The 18,966-nt window shown below is 54.4% G+C and overlaps 9 protein-coding genes across 9 annotated transcripts; 5 read left to right on the top strand and 4 right to left on the bottom strand.

The window, feature by feature from the left end:
* Positions 1-458: 458 nt before the first annotated feature.
* Positions 459-1,004, top strand: PG997_008087 (uncharacterized protein; the record flags this gene model as incomplete). Its single annotated transcript, XM_066812402.1, has 1 exon — positions 459-1,004. One exon carries the CDS (start codon positions 459-461, stop codon positions 1,002-1,004), a length of 546 nt encoding a protein of 181 aa, XP_066667744.1.
* Positions 1,005-1,160: 156 nt separating this feature from the next.
* Positions 1,161-2,488, bottom strand: PG997_008086 (uncharacterized protein; the record flags this gene model as incomplete). The annotated part of the gene is made up of 4 exons (XM_066812401.1): positions 1,161-2,029; positions 2,082-2,217; positions 2,269-2,320; positions 2,388-2,488. 4 exons carry the CDS (start codon positions 2,486-2,488, stop codon positions 1,161-1,163), a joined length of 1,158 nt encoding a protein of 385 aa, XP_066667743.1.
* A 621-nt stretch (positions 2,489-3,109) lies between these two features.
* PG997_008085 (uncharacterized protein) lies at positions 3,110-4,282 on the bottom strand (the record flags this gene model as incomplete). Its single annotated transcript, XM_066812400.1, has 1 exon — positions 3,110-4,282. The coding sequence occupies one exon, from the start codon at positions 4,280-4,282 to the stop codon at positions 3,110-3,112; it is 1,173 nt and encodes a 390-aa protein (XP_066667742.1).
* A 499-nt stretch (positions 4,283-4,781) lies between these two features.
* PG997_008084 (uncharacterized protein) lies at positions 4,782-5,261 on the bottom strand (the record flags this gene model as incomplete). The annotated part of the gene is made up of 1 exon (XM_066812399.1): positions 4,782-5,261. The coding sequence occupies one exon, from the start codon at positions 5,259-5,261 to the stop codon at positions 4,782-4,784; it is 480 nt and encodes a 159-aa protein (XP_066667741.1).
* A 793-nt stretch (positions 5,262-6,054) lies between these two features.
* PG997_008083 (transcriptional coactivator HFI1/ADA1) lies at positions 6,055-8,007 on the top strand (the record flags this gene model as incomplete). Its single annotated transcript, XM_066812398.1, has 2 exons — positions 6,055-6,243; positions 6,505-8,007. The coding sequence occupies 2 exons, from the start codon at positions 6,055-6,057 to the stop codon at positions 8,005-8,007; spliced, it is 1,692 nt and encodes a 563-aa protein (XP_066667740.1).
* Positions 8,008-8,733: 726 nt separating this feature from the next.
* Positions 8,734-9,947, bottom strand: PG997_008082 (glycoside hydrolase family 61 protein; the record flags this gene model as incomplete). The annotated part of the gene is made up of 4 exons (XM_066812397.1): positions 8,734-8,783; positions 8,880-9,270; positions 9,352-9,571; positions 9,664-9,947. The coding sequence occupies 4 exons, from the start codon at positions 9,945-9,947 to the stop codon at positions 8,734-8,736; spliced, it is 945 nt and encodes a 314-aa protein (XP_066667739.1).
* A 4,776-nt stretch (positions 9,948-14,723) lies between these two features.
* On the top strand, positions 14,724-16,112 carry PG997_008081 (uncharacterized protein; the record flags this gene model as incomplete). The annotated part of the gene is made up of 1 exon (XM_066812396.1): positions 14,724-16,112. The coding sequence occupies one exon, from the start codon at positions 14,724-14,726 to the stop codon at positions 16,110-16,112; it is 1,389 nt and encodes a 462-aa protein (XP_066667738.1).
* Positions 16,113-16,539: 427 nt separating this feature from the next.
* PG997_008080 (uncharacterized protein) lies at positions 16,540-17,147 on the top strand (the record flags this gene model as incomplete). The annotated part of the gene is made up of 2 exons (XM_066812395.1): positions 16,540-16,672; positions 16,804-17,147. 2 exons carry the CDS (start codon positions 16,540-16,542, stop codon positions 17,145-17,147), a joined length of 477 nt encoding a protein of 158 aa, XP_066667737.1.
* An 876-nt stretch (positions 17,148-18,023) lies between these two features.
* PG997_008079 (uncharacterized protein) lies at positions 18,024-18,842 on the top strand (the record flags this gene model as incomplete). The annotated part of the gene is made up of 1 exon (XM_066812394.1): positions 18,024-18,842. One exon carries the CDS (start codon positions 18,024-18,026, stop codon positions 18,840-18,842), a length of 819 nt encoding a protein of 272 aa, XP_066667736.1.
* Positions 18,843-18,966: the final 124 nt, after the last annotated feature.

Below are 18,966 nucleotides of genomic sequence, written 5' to 3'. Positions count from 1 at the left end.
GTATCCCACATGCGCCGCCATCTATCCCACAACCAAGCATCCTTCTAACACCCACCATCAATGTATGTCATTACCAATGAGGTTTCTCGTTGCTACTTTAGGTAATTATCCCACATTCACAATGGATTTCTAGGAGTAGGTATCAAAGACTGTATGCCACGTATCCTCGGCATCTTCTTGGGTGTTATCATGTGGGGCAGGAAATCACTGGACTTAACACCAGCCAAGATGAAGCTTAGACCAGGGGGCCTAATAAAATAATCGGAAGATCGTCTGGCGATGCGGAGCTGAAGCGATTCTTCGAAGTGGGTGCTGGTCCCCGAACATTTGGCCTTTACTTAATTGCAACTCCGATTATCGCATACTCGCCTAGCAACCAACGACCCAACATCTTCCAAACAACTCCGTCCGTACTCGCGGCCAATTGATTGCTCAAGCAACTTATAACAATTGAAGCAATGGACGCCATCGCCGCCTACCTGCCCGCGGGCGACAAGGGCTACCTGCCCTACTACATGTTCACCCTGTCCCTGATCGCCGTCGGCAACTCGCTGCAGAACTACATGACGCTGCACTTCTCGCGCCGCTTCTACAACGGGCGCTTCGTGCCCAACAAGGCCCTGCCGCCCAAGACCGCGGCCTTCGACCCGGAGGACTCGACCGCCAAGCTGCTGCCCGTCGCGGCCGACTACGACACCACCGCGGGCCCGGCCAAGGGCAAGGCCGCGAGCGTCGACCAGGTCACGCCCCTGGCCGCCCGCCTCTTCGGCACCTACACCCTCATCTCCGCCATCGTCCGCCTCTACGCCAGCTACCACCTCCACCTCGAGCCCGTCTACATGATGGCCATGTCCACCTACCTCGTCGCCCTCGGCCACTTCTTCGCCGAGTACTTCGTCTACAAGACTTACTACATGGGTGGCCCGCAGCTGATGCCCTTCTTCTTCGCCACGACCGGCACGGTCTGGATGGTCATGCAGAAGAGCTACTACACTGGCGCATAGATGGCTAGGACAATAAATTGAGCGACTTGGGTAGCCAGTTGAATGGGTTGGATTGTCAATTGACATCGTCAAGCGGGGTTGCGCCCCTATGAGTGCAGTATATACCATGTAACGTAATTTGTAATTGAACTCGAACAAGGCTCGCCATGCCTCTCTTCACATCTTCTTGCGGTACAGCTCGCCGCCGCAGTCGTCCCGCAGCCTGGCCGCGGCCTGCTCGGGCGTGATATCCCTCTGCGGCTCCGCCATGAGCTCGTACCCGACCAAGAACTTCCGGACGGTCGCCGAGCGCAGCAGCGGCGGGTAGAAGTGCATGTGGAAGTAGCTGTTCTCAACCTCGTCGGCGGAGCCCTCGAGCGGCGCCTGGTGGATGCCCGAGCTGTAGGGGAAGCTGGTCTCGAACAGGTTGTCGTAGCGGCGCGTGACCTCCTGCACGGCCTCGGCGAACTGCAGGCGCTCGGCGGCCGTGAGGTCGATGAGGGCGCGCACGTGGCGCTTGGCCAGGATCATGACCTCGAAGGGCCAGACGGCCCACCACGGGCACACGACCAGGAAGGCGTCGTTCTGCCACACCACGCGCTCCTGCTTCTCCATCTCGAGCTTCACGTAGTCGGCCAGCAGGTGGCGCCCGCCGTGCTCGGCGCGGTACTTGGCCATCTGCACCGTCTCGGCCGCGGGCTCCTCGGGGAGCGTGCTCGTCGTCCAGATCTGGCAGTGCGGGTGCGGGTTGGAGCAGCCCATGGCGGCGCCCTTGTTCTCGAAGATCTGCATGTAGCGGAGCTGGTCTTTGGGCGGGACGACCTTGGTCTCGGCCGGCGCTTCCCCTAGGTCGGACTTGGCGGCCACCTCGGTGAGAGGGTTTGTAGGGGCGAGGTGCGACGCATAGATGCGGGTCCAGGTCTCGATGATGGGAAGGATATCGGCAGCGGACATGTCGGGGAGGGTCACGTTATGCTTAGGAGAGAAGGTCAAGACGTAACATCGCCCTTTGACGCCTTCTGCGCGCAGCAGCAGCGATGATAGGTCTGGGACGGTTAGCCTTGCAGCCTCGAGAAATAGGGACAGGCTTTGTCATACCATCCTTGGAGGTCTCGGCGTCGTAGTCGGCCTGTTGCTCTTTCACGGCGCTGTAGTCGTTGACAAAGACAAAGGTGTTACTATAATCGGGGTTGCTGTCGCCAGAAGCGCGCGAGTTTCGGGGGCACAAGTAACACTATGGTTGGTCAGCAGGAGCTACTTCGAGCTGCATGTTGCTGGTGCTCACTTTGGGATCGTATTCCGGGAGATCAATAGTGTTCGGACCTTCCTGTTGGCCTCTTTGCGCGCATTATATGGTTAGTCTGCGGAAGGACCATAAAATAGCTCGAAGCGTTGCGTCCTTACTGCCATGGTCGCTTGGTCCGGTGAGGTGATACTAGAAGCCAAGAACCCTTCAGAGGGTTATATCGCCGATGCGAAATATCGTCGAGGATCGTCTCCGGCATATTGGGCTGGTTCTTAGGGAAGAGGCGTAGAGATTGGTTGTCAGGCTATGGGGATTGCGAACAAGCTGATCTTGTAGGTCCGGGGGCCCGCATAGACGCGGGGCATTGCCCATCACATGCGATGGTGGGGTGAGAACTGTCCAAATATCGCGATGCGACAGGAAGTAAGCCCCACGAACATCCGTATGATGTAATTGGACAGTTTCCAGAATCGACAGCCTTCATTTACTACGCGCTGGAATATACCTAACCTAGGTTCATATGACTAGTATAGTGCACCCGAGAAGGTCTTCCGTCCTACGCAACTTGGAACAGTCGGTTCGGGAGAATTGATAGCGATGACATACCTCTCAGTAATAGGACACCGACTAGGAACAGCTGGCGCAACGATATGCATGTAGTGACCAATGAACTACATGCATCATTATCCAACTAGAATATCAATTTATTTTCAACCATTCAAGGCTTCCCATCTGTCCGGGATTTGTCATGCCTTGCATTAAATGCCTTCCAGAGCGCATGCATACCTGCCTGTCTGTCATACCCTATGATCACCACACACCTGACCAATTCATGTCCTACCATACCAAGGTCCGTCTCGGCCAATGTTGTTTTGTTGGGCTATTCTAGCAAAATGACTCTCTTGAATATCGGGATGCGTTTTAGATGTTCCTGCACCCAAGGGTGGTCCCAACTCACGACCTCACGTTCAACAACTGGTGGAGGACCATCACCGCTAGGCGGGTCCATCTCATGCTGCGCCAGCAACCAGTCCTCTCGGATACACGTGTGGAAGATACCCCAATAGTCGGCAGGCCCGGTCCCATCCACATACCCAGGCTCTGCAAAGTAGCGTACATCCCTTCGGAACCACTCCGCATCATCGGGGCCCAGGGCGGCAAGGGTTTCCCTCACAGCGACCTTGTCGTTGACATCCACAGCGAAGGGCAGGATTGGCCATCGTGCGCACACACTCCGCTTGAGCTTGCGCCTCGCCATCACGAATTCGACGCTCCGCAAGTGCTGTAGATGGCCAAACTTGGGAAAGATTCCTGAACCGAGGCCCAGGTCATTACCGCTTGGGTCCTCCCGCCAAGGCAGGAGGATGCGGTGCAAGGGGCCCACGAGGGCCTCGAGGGTATTCAGCGACTCCTTGCCTGTCGCCTGCTCGGAATCGAGCAGTGTCGCGGCAAACAAGATGCCGTCCAGATCACTCTTGAACCATTGCCATCCCGCGATATCATTCCAGCACCAATCCAGCCCGGCCTGGACCAGGGCGCGGCGCTCTATACTCATCGTCTCCCAGGAATGTTCGTTAGGCTTGAGTGGGTGTAAGAGGTATCGCGATTCTCGGCATGCCTGCGCAACATTATGTCGCGGGTACCGCACACAAACTTCTGGGATTCCGTCTGGGCGGATCACCCGCTTGATGTTGGCCTGGAAGATCTTGGGCGTGTAAGTTTCGACCGCGGCCAGTTCCCAGATCGCCGTCCGGATCTCGGTCGGCAGGCGGCTGAAACACGTAAAGCGACGCGACCCTAATCGTAAATCGGCATTGTCCTGCTTGAGCCGCTGAATGTCACCCTGCAGGCACTTGATGAGGCTATGTGTCGCTTTGTGGAATTTGCTCAAGCTCAAAGCAAGGTTTTGGATCTCGTCTTCATCATCCCGGTCTTGCTTCACCGCGGACACAAGGCGCTCTCGGATTCTATCACCGTCCTCCACGAAGCACAATTGTTGTTCCGCGTCGCTAAGCATAGGGCTTGATTGGCGAGCCATCTGTTCCTGCACCATTTTGAAGAAACTCAATAGTTCTTTCGATGACTATTTTGAGGTTTCACGGATTGGAAATGAAAGAAGTCGTGATTGGCCTCGTGGTTTGACTTTATGTAGGTTGTGGCAATATTTGCTCACACGGTTGTCTCCTCCAGGATAAGGGATCCCAGAGAAGAACACATAAATCATCAACCCAAACAACCAAACAAGGTGTGTTATACATATATGCGTTGATGTCGATCATGACGCAATAGTCGCGTCGGATGTTTGGTCCCTGTTCTGGTACCCACGTGATCATGTTTCTCGGCTCCTGGTTCGACTTTCTGGTCATATTCTGGATGGCCTCTATCACTTGGATACATTGGCTGGATTTGAACTAGATCTAAGCGACTCAAAATGGCTGGAAAGTCCGTGATTCTGTCTCTGAAGTTCAGCATCGCTATCCCTGAGCTGGTCTATTCCTAGCCGTGGCATTGTCCATGGACATCATCGAAGATCCCACAAGTAGTCGTCGCTACTACTGACTCGATGGCAGAAAATAGAGTCTGGCGCCCGCAATCGCGAGAATACTTAAGCTCCATGTCCAATAGCTCCAAGCCAGCGGCTTCGCATCCTCGGCGCCGTACTTCCACACGGCGAACCCGTCGACGAACCCCACTATCGTAACGAGGCCCTCGAGCGCCACGACAGCGCGCATGCTGCCCTGGTACTGCAGCGCAAAGAAGGAAAGACCGAAAACCAGATCACGGCCGGCCTTGGAGTAGAGGTGCGCTCTGAGGACGCGCGTGATGGTCAATCCGCGCGCAGCCGGGTGTACGTTGCTGGGTTCCTCCTCGTCCTTCTCCTCGTCCCGTCGTACTGGGAAGGCGAGCTCGGCCTGCGCGGGCGATATGATCCCCATTATGCCCAGGCCCAGGAAGCAAGAACCGAGAACATAGCCCGGTGGGATGATGGAGGGCTTGTTGAGGCTCTCGGAGAGGATTTGCTTGAAATCCATTTTTTATACAGCAGATGTAGGTAATCGTATCTGGTAATTTTTGTCCTTCAGGAGGACAATTAAATCCACATATCAGCTACAAGTAATTTTGAGTACCTGGATTTGAAATCCGATGATAAGCGGCATCCGGTTCTCGTAATTTCTACTTACTGTTGTTGCAATTCGAAACTCATTACATCCCAACTAACAGTCCGTCCATCCCATAGCGATAGCTCTGAGCTATTCGGAGATTTTTAAACCGAAGTGACCACCCCCACCAAGCAAGCTCATGAGTCACGTGCATGCGGCTCAAAGTCCACTGAACTGGACTAACCCAAAGAACCAGCTTAATCTAGTCGTCAAGGTGTGATACCGTCTGAAAAGGAGTTGGCCGATTGTTATGCTTGTAACCGTTTATTTGAGTGGCACGCAGGCTTCTGCAGCACCTAAGTAATGTACATAATTGTATGACGGTTTGGTGCTCATCTTATTAGTTCAGAGTCTCGTCAATCGAAGGCATCTGGATCAGTGCTGGATTGTGGAAAGTCTGGGGGAAACCAGACGCTCGGACCAGACAAAACCAACAATTCGTTTTAGCGCGTGTCGCACTTTCGGGTTAGTAATGAATTGATTCAATTACACCACCCAACACCCCCTGGCCATTGTAGCCTGGCGCAAGCACGAAGGGCGCTCGAACGACATCATCGCAACCACTGTCCATCAAAACAACAACCCTACTCCCGTCGATCCATCAACCTACGCATATCAATACACTCGCCAAATTGAGCACTATCCGACGAATATTAATTGAGTGCTGCTCCGCCCGCTGTGCGTCGGTAATTCGCGCTTTGACTCTGCTGGGCACCAAGCTGGCCTTGAGCTCGGTGGTACCAAGTTACACGAAACAAGATGGGTGTTATTCGCAAGAAGACGGCCACGAGGGGGTGGTGAAGGAGGTGTGAAATACGTTTGCGATGCGTGCTCGGCAGACATAACTTCAACCGTAAGTCGTCATGTTGTTGTTGTTGTTCTTGTTGCCCCGTCTCTTTTTCTTCGTTACTGGTCGCGTTGCCTGCCGCTTTTCGGATTGTTGCTGCGGCCTTGTCGGCTCAATGTGGCTCCCCCGTTCGATGTGTCAGCCGGTTTCCGGCCGCTGCCACCTCAACCGCCATGGCCGTCCCTCCCCACATGCCCTGCCGGATGCACCTATAGCTCTTTTGACTATCGCCTTGGTGATTAATCCGTGCTCATTATTGTTTCACAGGTTCGAATAAGATGCGCCCACAGCGCTTGCAACGAATACGATCTCTGCGTACAATGCTTCTCGAGCGGCTCCTCGAGCGGCTCCCATCAGCCAGCCACACATCCCTTCAAGGTCATCGAACAAAACTCCATACCGATATTTGATTCAGACTGGGGTGCCGATGAAGAGCTTCTACTGTTAGAAGGATGCGAAATCTACGGGTTAGGATCTTGGGCCGACATTGCTGATCATATTGGTGGCTACCGGAATAAGGACGAAGTACGCGACCACTACATCAAGACCTATGTCGAGTCCCCATGCTTCCCCCTGCCGAAGCGATGCCGCCCCTCCGATATGGAGCTGGCGCAGGAGGTCTCGCGCGAGGAGTTCCAGGCCCGTAAGAAGAGGCGCATTGAAGAGCGAAGGGAAGCTCAGAAGAACGCCCCGGCCATGGCACCCAAGACGAAGCCCACCGCCAGTGTACCTTCATGTCACGAAATCCAAGGCTACATGCCCGGTCGTTTGGAGTTCGAGACAGAGCATGCCAACGAGGCTGAAGAGGCAGTGCAGCTCATGCAGTTCGATCCCGGTGATGGCATCAATCCCCGAACCGGCGAGCTGGAACCAGAGATGGAACTTAAGCTCACCGTCATGGACATATACAACGCACGGTTAACACAGCGTGTGGATAGGAAGAAGGTGGTTTTCGAACACAATCTCTTGGATTATAGGGAGAACAGCAAGCTGGAGAAGAAGAGGACGAAAGAAGAGAAGGACCTACTCAACAAGGCGAAACCTTTCGCGAGGATGATGAACCATGACGACTTTGAGAGTTTCTGCCAGGGCTTGGTGGACGAGTTGAACCTGCGTCAGGCCATAGCCCAACTACAAGAATGGCGGAACCTGAAGATTGGTGATCTCCGCAGCGGGGAGAAGTATGAGCAGGACAAGGCTACCAGGATACAGAAAGCGATTCCTATGGGCTCAATGGACCGCGAGCGCTTGGCAACCGCCCAACGATCCAAGCAGAACACGCAACCAGAACCTCCGAGTGGTGCGGCTCTCTTGATCGCACCCGAGTTACCTTATCGACCGGCCACGACCGGTGCCACTCCACACAACGCTATGGATGGCACTAATCTCGAAGCGAAGCCAACAACCAACGGACATGGTGCCGCCAACGGCGCTCCCAACGGCGTGATTACCAACGGCACCGGTCCTGCGGCGAATACGCGGCAGAAGTTCATCTCACAGCCCATCTCGGGTGTGCAACCCCTTAACCTCAGCCAGGACAACGCGCCGGACCTGCACCTCCTTACGCCCGAAGAGGCCGAGCTCTGCAAAGTGTCGCGGCTGCAGCCGAAGCCGTATCTGATGATCAAGGAGCAGGTCCTCAAGGAGGCGCTCAAGGGCAACGGCACACTCAAGAAGAAGCAGGTCAAGGAGATATGCCGGCTGGACTCGCAGAAGGGCGGCCGGATCTTCGACTTCTTCATCAATTCGGGGTGGATCGGCAAGGCCTAGTGAGATTGAGGTCGATGGGGTCGAAGAGGAGATTCTCGCTCGATGTTACCATATTTGCTCTGTGCACACGTAACCAAAATCCTTCGAGATAGAGGGGAGATGCGGCAAGGCAGTCTTGCACATCGCTTTTATAATTACGAAGCTTGCACGTGCCCATGGATGCAAGCACAACCCTACTTTTTACTATTCCGCGCAGATGATACCTACATATTTAGTTATGCATATATGAACAGAACGACTCGAAATGAGTGGACTTCGTCTGATGGCTATTGCCTTCCAATTTACTCCATGAAGAGTACACCTGTTCACCTGATGTCCACAGTATCGGTAAGTCTTGTGATTGCGCGGTCCCTGCTTCTTGAATGTTCTTGTAATACAAGTAGTACGGACTGATCCCTGACCGTGTACTGTCTTCACTCATTCCTGCTGGGCACCATTGACATAATCAACTACTGCATGATCATAAGTCGCTTATTGACAACTGTAGGTGGTGTTGGCGATGATGGTTAGCCTAGGCTGAGCTAGGCTGGTACAATACCTGTACATACTAAGTAGGTATTAAGCACTGTCACCTCCTTTTCGGTCCACGCCATTGGTCTTTAGTATGTGAATGTAGTGTAATTCTCGTCATCATGCCAGCCGTCCGCCCAATGAATCAAGCCAGATATGTGAAGCTATATACAGAAGGTCGTTTCCTGGCGAGCTGCTGGTATGCACTATGTCGCTTCAGTCCTCGTCCGGAAAACCCCTAGAAAAGTATCGGCGGCCCATGGCGCCTTTAAATGCATTGAGAGTCTGCCGTATTTCTAGTCAGCTAACGGTGCAATACGAAGACGAAAAGCAGGGAGGCCGCTTCGCGCAGGACGACTTACAGTACTCGTTGGTAGCAGAGCAAGTGCTGCCGCTGGCGCAGGCGGTGCAGCCGCTGTAGCCGTTGCCGCCGCACTGGCCGTACTTGGCCACGGAGCAGCCGCCGCCGCCGTTGCCGGGGTTGTTGGTCGGGCCCGGGTTGCCGGCGGTGGTCGAGGTCCTCAGCGTCGTCGTGGGCGCCGGGGCGGGCTGCTGCGGGTTGGAACCGCCGCCGCCGCCGCCGCTGCAGGTGAAGACCGAGGGGCCGGGCACCGTGTAGCTCGTGAGGCCGTTGTAGATGTTGGCCGTGTAGCCCGGGTCCGTGTCCTTGAAGGCGCCGGGGATGCTGACGGTGGGGCCGGGGGAGGCGCTGCCGCCGCCGGAGACTTTGATTTGGGCGCAGCTGGTGTAGAACTGGGAGAAGAAGAAAAGTGTCAGTCAGTCCTCTTTGGCTGTCGTCTGGATGAGAAGCGGAAGGAGCTAGGAGGTGCTTACCTGAGGAATGCCCGCGGGCCAGGGGTTGTGGATGCCCAGCTGCGAGATGCGTAGGAGGTACTCGCCGTTGGGGATGCAGGACGGGATGTTGAAGGTGTAGGAGCCGTCGAGCTTCCACGAGGCCTGGCCGCCGCTGAAGGTTGCGCCCCAGTCCTTGATCTTGAACCAGCCGCCGCTGCCATCGTAGTCGGCCGCCGAGCCGGGGGCCTTGGACATGTAGCTAGTTTACCCAAGGGTGTCAGCCAGCTTTTTCACATCGCCCCCTTTTATTTCACACCCAAAGAAAGAATGAAAGAAAGGAAAGGAACTTACATGGAAGTGGGACCCTGGTGGTACACCGGCGTGTCGAGCGTGAAGGTGAAGGAGTCGCCGGCCTTGACGTCGACGGTGGCGGTGCCGGCCCCCGTGGCGCCCACGTTGCAGCGCAGGTCGTTGGAGGCCAGGTCGGTCACGGGCGAGTTGCCGTTGCTGTTCTTGCGGATGTACTGGTAGACGGACCCCTTGGTGCCGCCGATGTCGAGCTGCTGGAAGATGTAGTGGCCCGACACCTCGGTGGCGGCCAGCGAGAGCGCCGCTGCGGTCAGGATGCCCTTCATCTTGACTAAGTCGATGATTGGAACTTGATAAAGTGTAATAAGGAAGGACAGTGGTCTAGCGGATGGATGATGGACGGCTGACTGGCTGCGAGCAAGGGGATGAGAAGCGGACAGTAGAGACGGACAACCAGGGAAGAGTCAAACCTGAAGGACACGGGCGAGGGAGGGTCATTATATATCGAACGATATACCGAGAAGCACCCTATTTCCCGCAGAGGCAGATAACCCATCCAGATCGAGGAATGGGCCGTGATCCCACGTCACGCACGCGCTTCCATCTGCCTGCGCATCCCGGCATGCTTGACATGTTCGTTACCAAAGATGAGTAGCGTTCGGCTCATGGCCCGAATCCCTTTCCTCCCCCAAAGAGAAACAAAGCCCACAAACGGGCGCTGCCCCTTCCCACAAGAAACATGCGGAAGGGCTCGCCCAATCCGGACCTGCGTGGGCGTCCCGATTAGGAAGTACGGACACTGGACCGCCGCCAGTTGTGGGCCAAACCACCCCGGTCCAGGTTGGCATCAGCGGCTCAGTCGTCCACCAATCCCGGAGGCTCACTCGATATTAAAAGAAACACGTCGACTTGGAGCCGTTTTGATGGGGTCTGCGCCTGTGATTCGTCTGTCGCCCGCCCATGGACCTTTTGGTTTGATTACAGTCTTTCCCATGCGCGCTGGGCAGGTTTCTTGGCGGAAACATTGGCACGCACACATCGAGGCATCTTGCATGCCCGTGCGGGAGGCATGCGGCGCCTGCTTGACAACGCCGACGGAAGTCAACGTGGCGGTATCGGTTCCGGGGTGCCAAGTGATGGACTGGGTTGGCTGTCAAGGCTGGGATTACTGCTATGCATAGGGCCGATAGCATGGCACTAACGTCGATATAGGAAACCGCATCGCAGGACCGCGGCGTGACGGAACCGGACAAACAACGGGCAGGAGATGCCGGGACCATACACGTAACTTTCCTGTCCTGCTTCTTCTTCTTGGTTCATATGAACTGGTCGAATTGTAAGAGTCAGCGGTTGGGATCTTATCACCACCAGTAATTAACTCGAATACTCTACTACTTGGTGATTATTATGACCTCCCGGTCTTTTTCATGATTGCTTTTCATCAGTAAAGTTTGCCGCCTTTTATATGTTAATATTCCCGATTTAGAAGGGAAAAGGCACGATCTCCTTTTAGAGTAAACGCTAGAGATAAAGGCCTGCTCCCAAAGGGGTAGCAAGTTGGCTTGGGGGTTCCGGCGCAGCCCGGGTGAAGATCTGGACTTCTGTGGTGCATATGATCAACAGCTCAGCTGCCAGTTAACCTCGCCAAACAGACAAATCACAACCATCCTGAATTGTTTTCCCCTCCGTAAGCCTGTACCTGCCGATCACTTGACAGCTCCAGGGGCTTGGTCCATGCTATCCGATAGTAGGTCTGGCCAGCACCTATTCCGGCTTGTCACGGCCTACTTGTGGGAAACACTGGGATTTATGAACAGTCTGCGTCTGAGGACATACTTTCAAGACAAGGTCCTTCGGATACGAGAGCATGGATAGGCACCGAGCCTAGGGATGGTCTTGAAAGGAGGCACCTTGCACACCAGAAAAGGCCGAGTGATTTCACCCTCACGGAGAAGGAGGAAGTTAGGGCACGGGCTTAGAGGATGTGTCACTAACTGTAAAGCAAACAAGTAGTAGGCATAAGTAGCAGATGCAGAGCCCACAGAGTGGAACTTGGTTACCATATCTCCTCTGGCATCATATTTTATTTCATTACATCAACCGGCGGTCCCAGATCAAGATACTTTTTCACAGTCCCCTACATGCTGCAGCTTTGTTTCGTGTGTGAATAAGTAGATTTTGTGTTCCCAGTATGCTATCCTGGAAAAAGCGAAATACTGTTTCAGGAAGATTTCTTTCTTACAGGTGAAATTTGGGTATTGCCTTCTAATCAAGTATTAAGAGTAAACAAGCCATAGTCTAACGTGTTTACGTGGCTGGAAGGAGATGTCGTGTTTCCCAACCTTATATCTTTTGAAATTGAAAGATGATAAGTTCCATGCATACTAAATCCCACGCCATCCTCTGTCGTGTGTTTGATGTGATACCTTAGCCGTAACAACAGCAGATAGTATAAGAATGGCCTCTAGATGGCTGAGGCTTAGGAGCTCAGTTTGCATGTGTGTTTGTCCAATCAATATGAAAAGGGGCAATTTGCCAATTGGAACAGCGGCTGGCACAGGGTAAAAGCCTAATGTGACCGTGGCCATGGCCGATTCGTCATCCCGTGCGGCTTTCCGGAAATGCGGGGCCCTCCGGAGCTATCATCAAGCGCAACTCTCCGGACTTAGTACTTGACCTAGTCTAGGAGGTATCTAGCAAGATATATAAATAGATGTACATGGACTTAATTTCGCTATCGAGAATGAGCCTAGTAAGCCGAAAACCAACCTGCAAGAGATTGCGCGAAGAGAATTGAACATGGAAGAATCAGCTGATGGTGGTGGCCTGTGACGTATGCAGGCAGGAGTCGGCGGAATCAAACGGGATCTGGCAAGCAGGACGATAAGGCTCTGTATACTTCGTCTGCGCAGGTAGGTAACTCAATGATTACTGTTACACACTCACATTATTTTCCTGTCTCAGCCGCTGGTGGCATTTATTGTGGCACAAACCAACAACTACTGCCTAGGTTCGATGTCCTTTGCCCCTGTGCGATGATCCTCGGGTCGTTCGGGACCTCTGCATAGTGCGCATACGGATTGCACCGCGGAGGGATTGAGGCTAGGAGGTTAGGGCTTATTGTTGACAGCAGTTCCGCCATGTTGAAGTGACAGGAGGGACTTGAGCCACCTTGGCGCTGGTTCATTCACCTTGTCATATGTCAATACGAACAGCGCGTCAGACTAATAAGCCTAGCAGCCTAGGGCGATTTCGCCAGGACGCCAACGTGGAGTTTTCCCAACCTACGACAATATATGGGTTCGTGCCAACGAAAGAGAAAGGGAACCGTTCATCGACAGACGGACGCCAAGACTCCCGTTGCAAGGCGGGCGTTGAACGTTTATTCTTTCCTTGACAGAAAGCCCCAAGCCCAACGCGATTGGTTCCCGAATCCTTCCAACTGGGTAGTTGCAAACCATTCCAGACGGAACGAGCTACCAAACAACCGGATGGGTACAACGTAAAAATTAAGGGTCTTGGAGTAGGTAACCGTCGCCGATTAACCTTGAACTCCCACGTGATACTATTCGGGAATCTCGTGGTGGAATTGGCTAGGTTCTAAAACGTGAGATTGTGCATTGATAGACATGTCTTGATGTCCAATACCTGTAGCACGTATGCGTGTCGATATAGCAAACACGGAAAATCGGCATTCCAGAGCTTTGGTTGCTGGTAACCACTGGTGGCACAGCGTGGCGCCCGCCGATCCTCCATGGCGTTTATCTCAGGGATCTCTCTGCGTCCCCGCAGCGGGAGGGAAGGAAGGAGCCCAGACAACCAGGCAGTACAGGCGAGGCCAGGGGGTTCGTTGCAAAGGAAAGATCTCCCTTGCGGGGAGGGTTTGGAGGAAGGAATGGAGGCAGGCAGCTGGCATTCGACAAGAAAAGAGAAGAAATGCAGAAATGACTATTAGCAATAGTGGAGGTAGCCAGCCGACCTGAGGGTTGGGTAACTATCCTCTTGAAATGCGATAGTATACGGGGGCGTTGTTTTATTTCTTCGGATGCCAAGATGTCGCAAACGTGTATTAAAGGCCAGCAAAACATTGGACCCCTTCATAGCAAAAGTCGACGTCGACTTTATTGCCGAGTCTCGTAGAGGTGAGGTCCGATTGAACAAGCCATGTGTACAATGAGAGCAAACGGTGACGAGGGCCATGCTGGGAGAATTGAATTGATAGATTATTTTTGGACCTACCTAACTCGCTAACTCACCATGGGGACCAGGCCTGACTGGAGAAAGAGGCGGCGTCCAGCAGCTGACCGCCAAGGATTACGGAGTACATAGAATGCGCCCAGTCGATTGGGAGACCCAACAGCAGCGACGTAGTAGCACCCGAACCGGGTTAAGGGATCGAATGGCAAGGGGAGAGAGAGGAGTGTCTGTGTGCCAAGGTCGCTATGTTGTCCGCTGGTGTCGTGTCCCGAAAAGCGAGTCAACGCTGAATGCCTCTAGTGCCGCTGACTCCCAAGACAATCGAATTTACAGTAGGAACGTTGCAGGAGGTACCGCTGATGAGTCGCCTAACACCCGCCATTCTAAAGGCCGCGCATGCTAAATTAGCTTATTTCCCTCCCTTGGCCCAACCACTCCCGGCATTTATACATTCACTTGTATCCTCGCATACCTACCCAGCAGCACACCCGCCCTTTTGTTTCCTATGTTTGCTCGCGCTCTTGTTTTGCCGCCCTCTAACGATTGACGAAGTGTACCATACATATTCCCGATTTAGCTGCAAGGGACACGCCAAAGAAGGCCGCGACGTTAGCACGCTTGTATCGATCGCCCCATTGCGCGAACGTCCATGCCACCTCCCTGAGGGTTGGTCTAGAGAGCCTCGTTTCATCAGAGAGATCCACCATTGGCGCCCTGCCGCTTTTCCGCGTCCTCCAGCACTCGTCATCACACCCGGCACATTCCACGCAGACGACCTTGCGCGAATCCCCCAAGAACTTAAGATAAGGGAGGGTGAGCCTCTCGCTCTCTTCTCTCTCTCCTCTCCTAATCCGACGGATTGGGGGCGGACGGACTCTCGCTTTCAAGAGCTTCTATATACTACCATGCACGTTGCTCATCGGCTACTACCACAACAGCTCGTGGCTTCGATGTCTCGACGCAACCTTTTGCTCCCCGCCTGTGCCATACTACTCCTCATCGCCGTTTGGAGCTGGCGCCTCCAGCCAAGCCCCTTCGAATGGTCGGCAACTAGCGGCTACGGCCACGCTCCCGCCGCCGGCGTTCTACACCCACCCGCCCCGAACACGGTCGACCTGTCCGATCCCGAGGCCCCTTTCGTCGGCTGGCCATTGCGGCGCATTTGCGACGAGGCGACATATGTCGAGGGTCTGGTCTTCATCTGCGACAACAACTCGGGTGGCATTGGCAACATCCGCAACTACATCCAAACATGTCTGCGATACGCCGTCGAAGCCGGCGCGACCTCGTTGGTCATGCCCAAGATTCGTCAACGTTCTGCAGAAGATCTAGAGAACCTCTTTACCGACTATCTTCCGCTCTCCTACATGTTCGATGAAGATCATTTCAAGAATGCATGGAAGACCTACTGCCCACAGATCATGCTCTATGGCAACGTGACCGACATTCCGCACTACATGAAGGGCCCCGATGGCCAGCCCGCTATCCAGGAGATCTCGCCAAAGGACTTTGGAAACCGTGGAGGCTGTGATTGGAAGGACCAGAACCGGCACACGGATCGCTTCGGCCAAACCTTCCGGGGATGGCTGAAAAACGAGACCTTTGGAATACCACCTACGAAGGAAACGCCTCGTCTCATTCGTTTCAAATGGGGAGTTTTGTGGGATTGGCAAGTGTACAAGGATGGCCCCGAGTTTGCTGCCACTTTCGGTCATATCCTCAAGTTCAATAAACAGCTCTTGCGCTTGGGCAAGGTGGTGCTGAAGAACATGCACGGCTTCGCAAGGAGCCAGGGCGCGCGGTCGGGAGAGTTCCTGGGTGCCCATCTACGAACCGAATCGGACGCGATGAGCTTCTGGCCGGTATACGACACGCAAGCTCCGGCGTACCTGAACAAGGCCATTGAGCGAGGTTTCAAAGCGGCCTATCTGGCGACGGGTAACAGCACGGAGGCGAAGAAGTTTGCCGGTGAAGCTGCAGAGAAGGCTGGCGTGCGCGTAGTTACCAAGCGGGAGCTGTTGACGGACAGAGACCTTGAGGAACTTGACTCACTCACCTGGGACCAGCAGGGTCTGGTTGATTTCATTGCCCTGCTAGGAAGCACCTACTTTGTGGGGCCCATGCCCAGCAGCTTTTCGGTCTACATGACTCTCAAGCGGCATCTCAAGACGGGCGGCATTTACTACCGACCCTACAGGCCAGGCACAGACGGAGATGGATACAGTTACATGGTGGGACGCTTCGATCAGTATTGGGAGGACTGGCTGTTCATGTTCGATGGCATGTGGCCTTAAACGAAATGGAATGAGCAACACCACCTTTGTATGGTTTTCTGTCACTGTACTACACGCATTCAATACCCGGCGTTTTGGAGCCAAATAGGATTATAAGGCAATACAGCATTGTTTGAAGTAGACCTCTTGTTCGTTAGCCACATTGCTTTTTCTTCCAACTGTCCGTCGTGAAACTTGCACCGACCTCTGGAGTTTCGTATGTTGAAGACGCATGCTTATGCAACTTGGCGCTTTTATGCATGTAACAGATCCATCGCGGGGTTGGCAACCACTTACGTACATGCAACTTCTGGCATCCAGGTTGGCGGTCGCTGCTCTTCCTTGTTGGGTTGGGTCCTACCAAGTTCTCCCTCCCCTTACACCTAAATTTATTTCCGGCATTCTTTCTTGCGTTCGCCCTCTATTCCGCCAGACCTCTCCCTGCACGATGTCGCTGGTAACCTTAAGCAGCTTGAAGCGGATGCAGGCTACGCAGCTGGCAGACATGATGCTGGCGGTCCAGGCGGCGGGTCTGAACAGCGACACATCCAAGCTCGCGGTTGTGGACGTGAGAGATGATGGTATGGACCTCTGAGCAGCTGCACCATGTTTACCGACCCTCTCTCTCTCTCTCTTCCTTCCTCTCTCCATTTACTTGGAATTATCCTCCTCCCAGTTGGCTAACCAGAATACGCATTGGGCACCACCACAGACTACATCGGCGGCCACATCCAGGGCTCCCTCAACTTCCCCTCGCGCTCCCTCGACGCCATGATGCCGACGCTGCTGCGCAAGCTCGAGGGCAAGGAGACGGTCGTGTTCCACTGCGCCCTGTCGCAGCAGCGCGGGCCCTCGGCGGCGCTGCGGTACATGCGCGAGAAGGAGGCTGCGAAGGACGTCGACAACAAGAATAAAGAGACGGAGGGCGGCGAGACACAGCAACCGCCGCAGACGGTATACATCCTGGATCGCGGCTTTGTGGGCTGGCAGGAGAAGTACGGTCCCGACGAGCGGTTGACCGAGGCGTACCGCAAGGAGATATGGGAGGATTATTGAAGACGGGACGAATAAGTCGGCGACCGAGAGTACGAAGGGAACGAGACACTGCGTGGGTTATGAGACCCTCCTCTCTAGAGCCATCACCGTACGGCCTTTTATGGGGATAGCTCGCTCGTTCGCCTCTTGAGGGCGGCATCGGGTATATCTTGGCGGTGCCACGAAGTAGAGGCCATACTTGGCTTCAAGGCCATGATGTTCGGCTGGTGCCATCGCCCGTTGAGATGCCCCATAGCAGAGTATTCCGGCCTTCTGTCAACTACTCTGATGGTTCCGAAACGACAGTTGGGAGGATGAGCAGAAGGTCCGCTTCCACAGTGCCAGAGAGGGGACTTTTAAGTTCTCGGAGAACCAATGTATCCCCTTAATGGCGACAGCGCTGCTTCCACCATTTTATGCCGTACTGTATGGACTAATAATTGTTTATACTACTGGCATAATGCTTATTCTATTAAATATAATGGCTAGGTATTTATTCGAATAATACCTAAGCTGCCTTGGAATGGATACAATGCCTAATCGAACAGATCGGGAACCAGTTGGTCATTCATGGAAAGTAATGCCAAAAGCAGCGTTCTCGCCATTAAGGGGATACCATGAAGCTATTTCCGCGAATTAACGGTACGGCGAACCACGGGAGGCATTGGTATGCAAAATAAAGTATAAACAGTGATCGGAGAAATCTGTCACCTGGTCTACAAAATGAAAAAGTTATCACCACCGCGAACATGTGCTTTCATTATACATATCCAGTCTTCGAAAACTCTCTCGATACCGTGATACTAGTACATTGACAACATGAGGATGCAACATATTCTCCAGACCCCATCAGCCGCCTCTCTTGGGGCACGACCAATGCCATCGTGGGCCGCAATGATGGTGCAGTCTCGCGCAGAGCCACCACTACAGCCAACACCAGGAGACGAGCCCGCATACAGCGCATTCAAGGACGTCAGGGTGATCTTACCCTTGTGCGTCCTTGCCGTTCTGGTCTTGACGACCATTCTCGGTACGGTGCTCTACCGCGACCACTACAAGAGCCGCCGCGAACGTCGGCGTCGACAGCAATCAGAACAGAGCCGACTGGAGGGAGGACTGGTGGCAGCCGCCATCCCCAGCTCCAGCGGCGACGCGAAGCAAGTGGATATGACGCCTCTGCTACGGCCCGACGTCGCTTCGGTCAACTACGCGGCGGTCGCGCCGTGGTCGCAGCTCGAGGCGATTTGCGAGGAGGCGCGGCACCGACACCAACAACACCACCAAGACGAGGTCAGCGAGTCCGACGAGAATGTCGACGACGACAAGGAGCGCGAAGAAGCTTACATCTACAACGTGTTCGCGCCGCGGCCGCGGCCGCAGCTGCCGTCGCCGGAGCAGCAGCTGCAGGTGCAGCTGCGGCACTACGTGGACCGGACGGGGCAGTGCAGGACGTGCGTCCGGGACGTGCTGCTGCGGCGGCTCGAGGGGCGGCAGCGGGCGGCCGCGGTGGCGGCGGGGACGGTGGGATGGCGGCTCGGGGGCGGATGGTGCAGAGGGATGGGATTGGGGAGGTTTGCGAGGTTTGTTGGGAGGAGGTTTGAAAGGGGCGCGGTGATGGTGGCGGACTGCGATCGAGAGGGTGGTTGTGGCGTGTGCTTGTGTGGATTTATGGGATCTGTTCTCCTAAGGGATATTACAGGCATCGTCCCCTATTAGCTTGGAGGATCGTGATGCAACGGCGTTCAGGGTTGGGTTTATTCAAAGGGATTTCTTGTCCTTCAGTGATACCCTACCACGACTCAAAAACAAGCATGGTATACATGTTGTATATGATCGGTCG

The sequence above is a fragment of the Apiospora hydei genome (assembly GCF_038363865.1).
Source record: "Apiospora hydei strain CBS 114990 chromosome Unknown utg000006l_segment0_segment0, whole genome shotgun sequence".
Lineage (NCBI taxonomy): Eukaryota > Fungi > Ascomycota > Sordariomycetes > Amphisphaeriales > Apiosporaceae > Apiospora > Apiospora hydei.
This window is presented reverse-complemented; position numbering and strand designations above follow the sequence as displayed.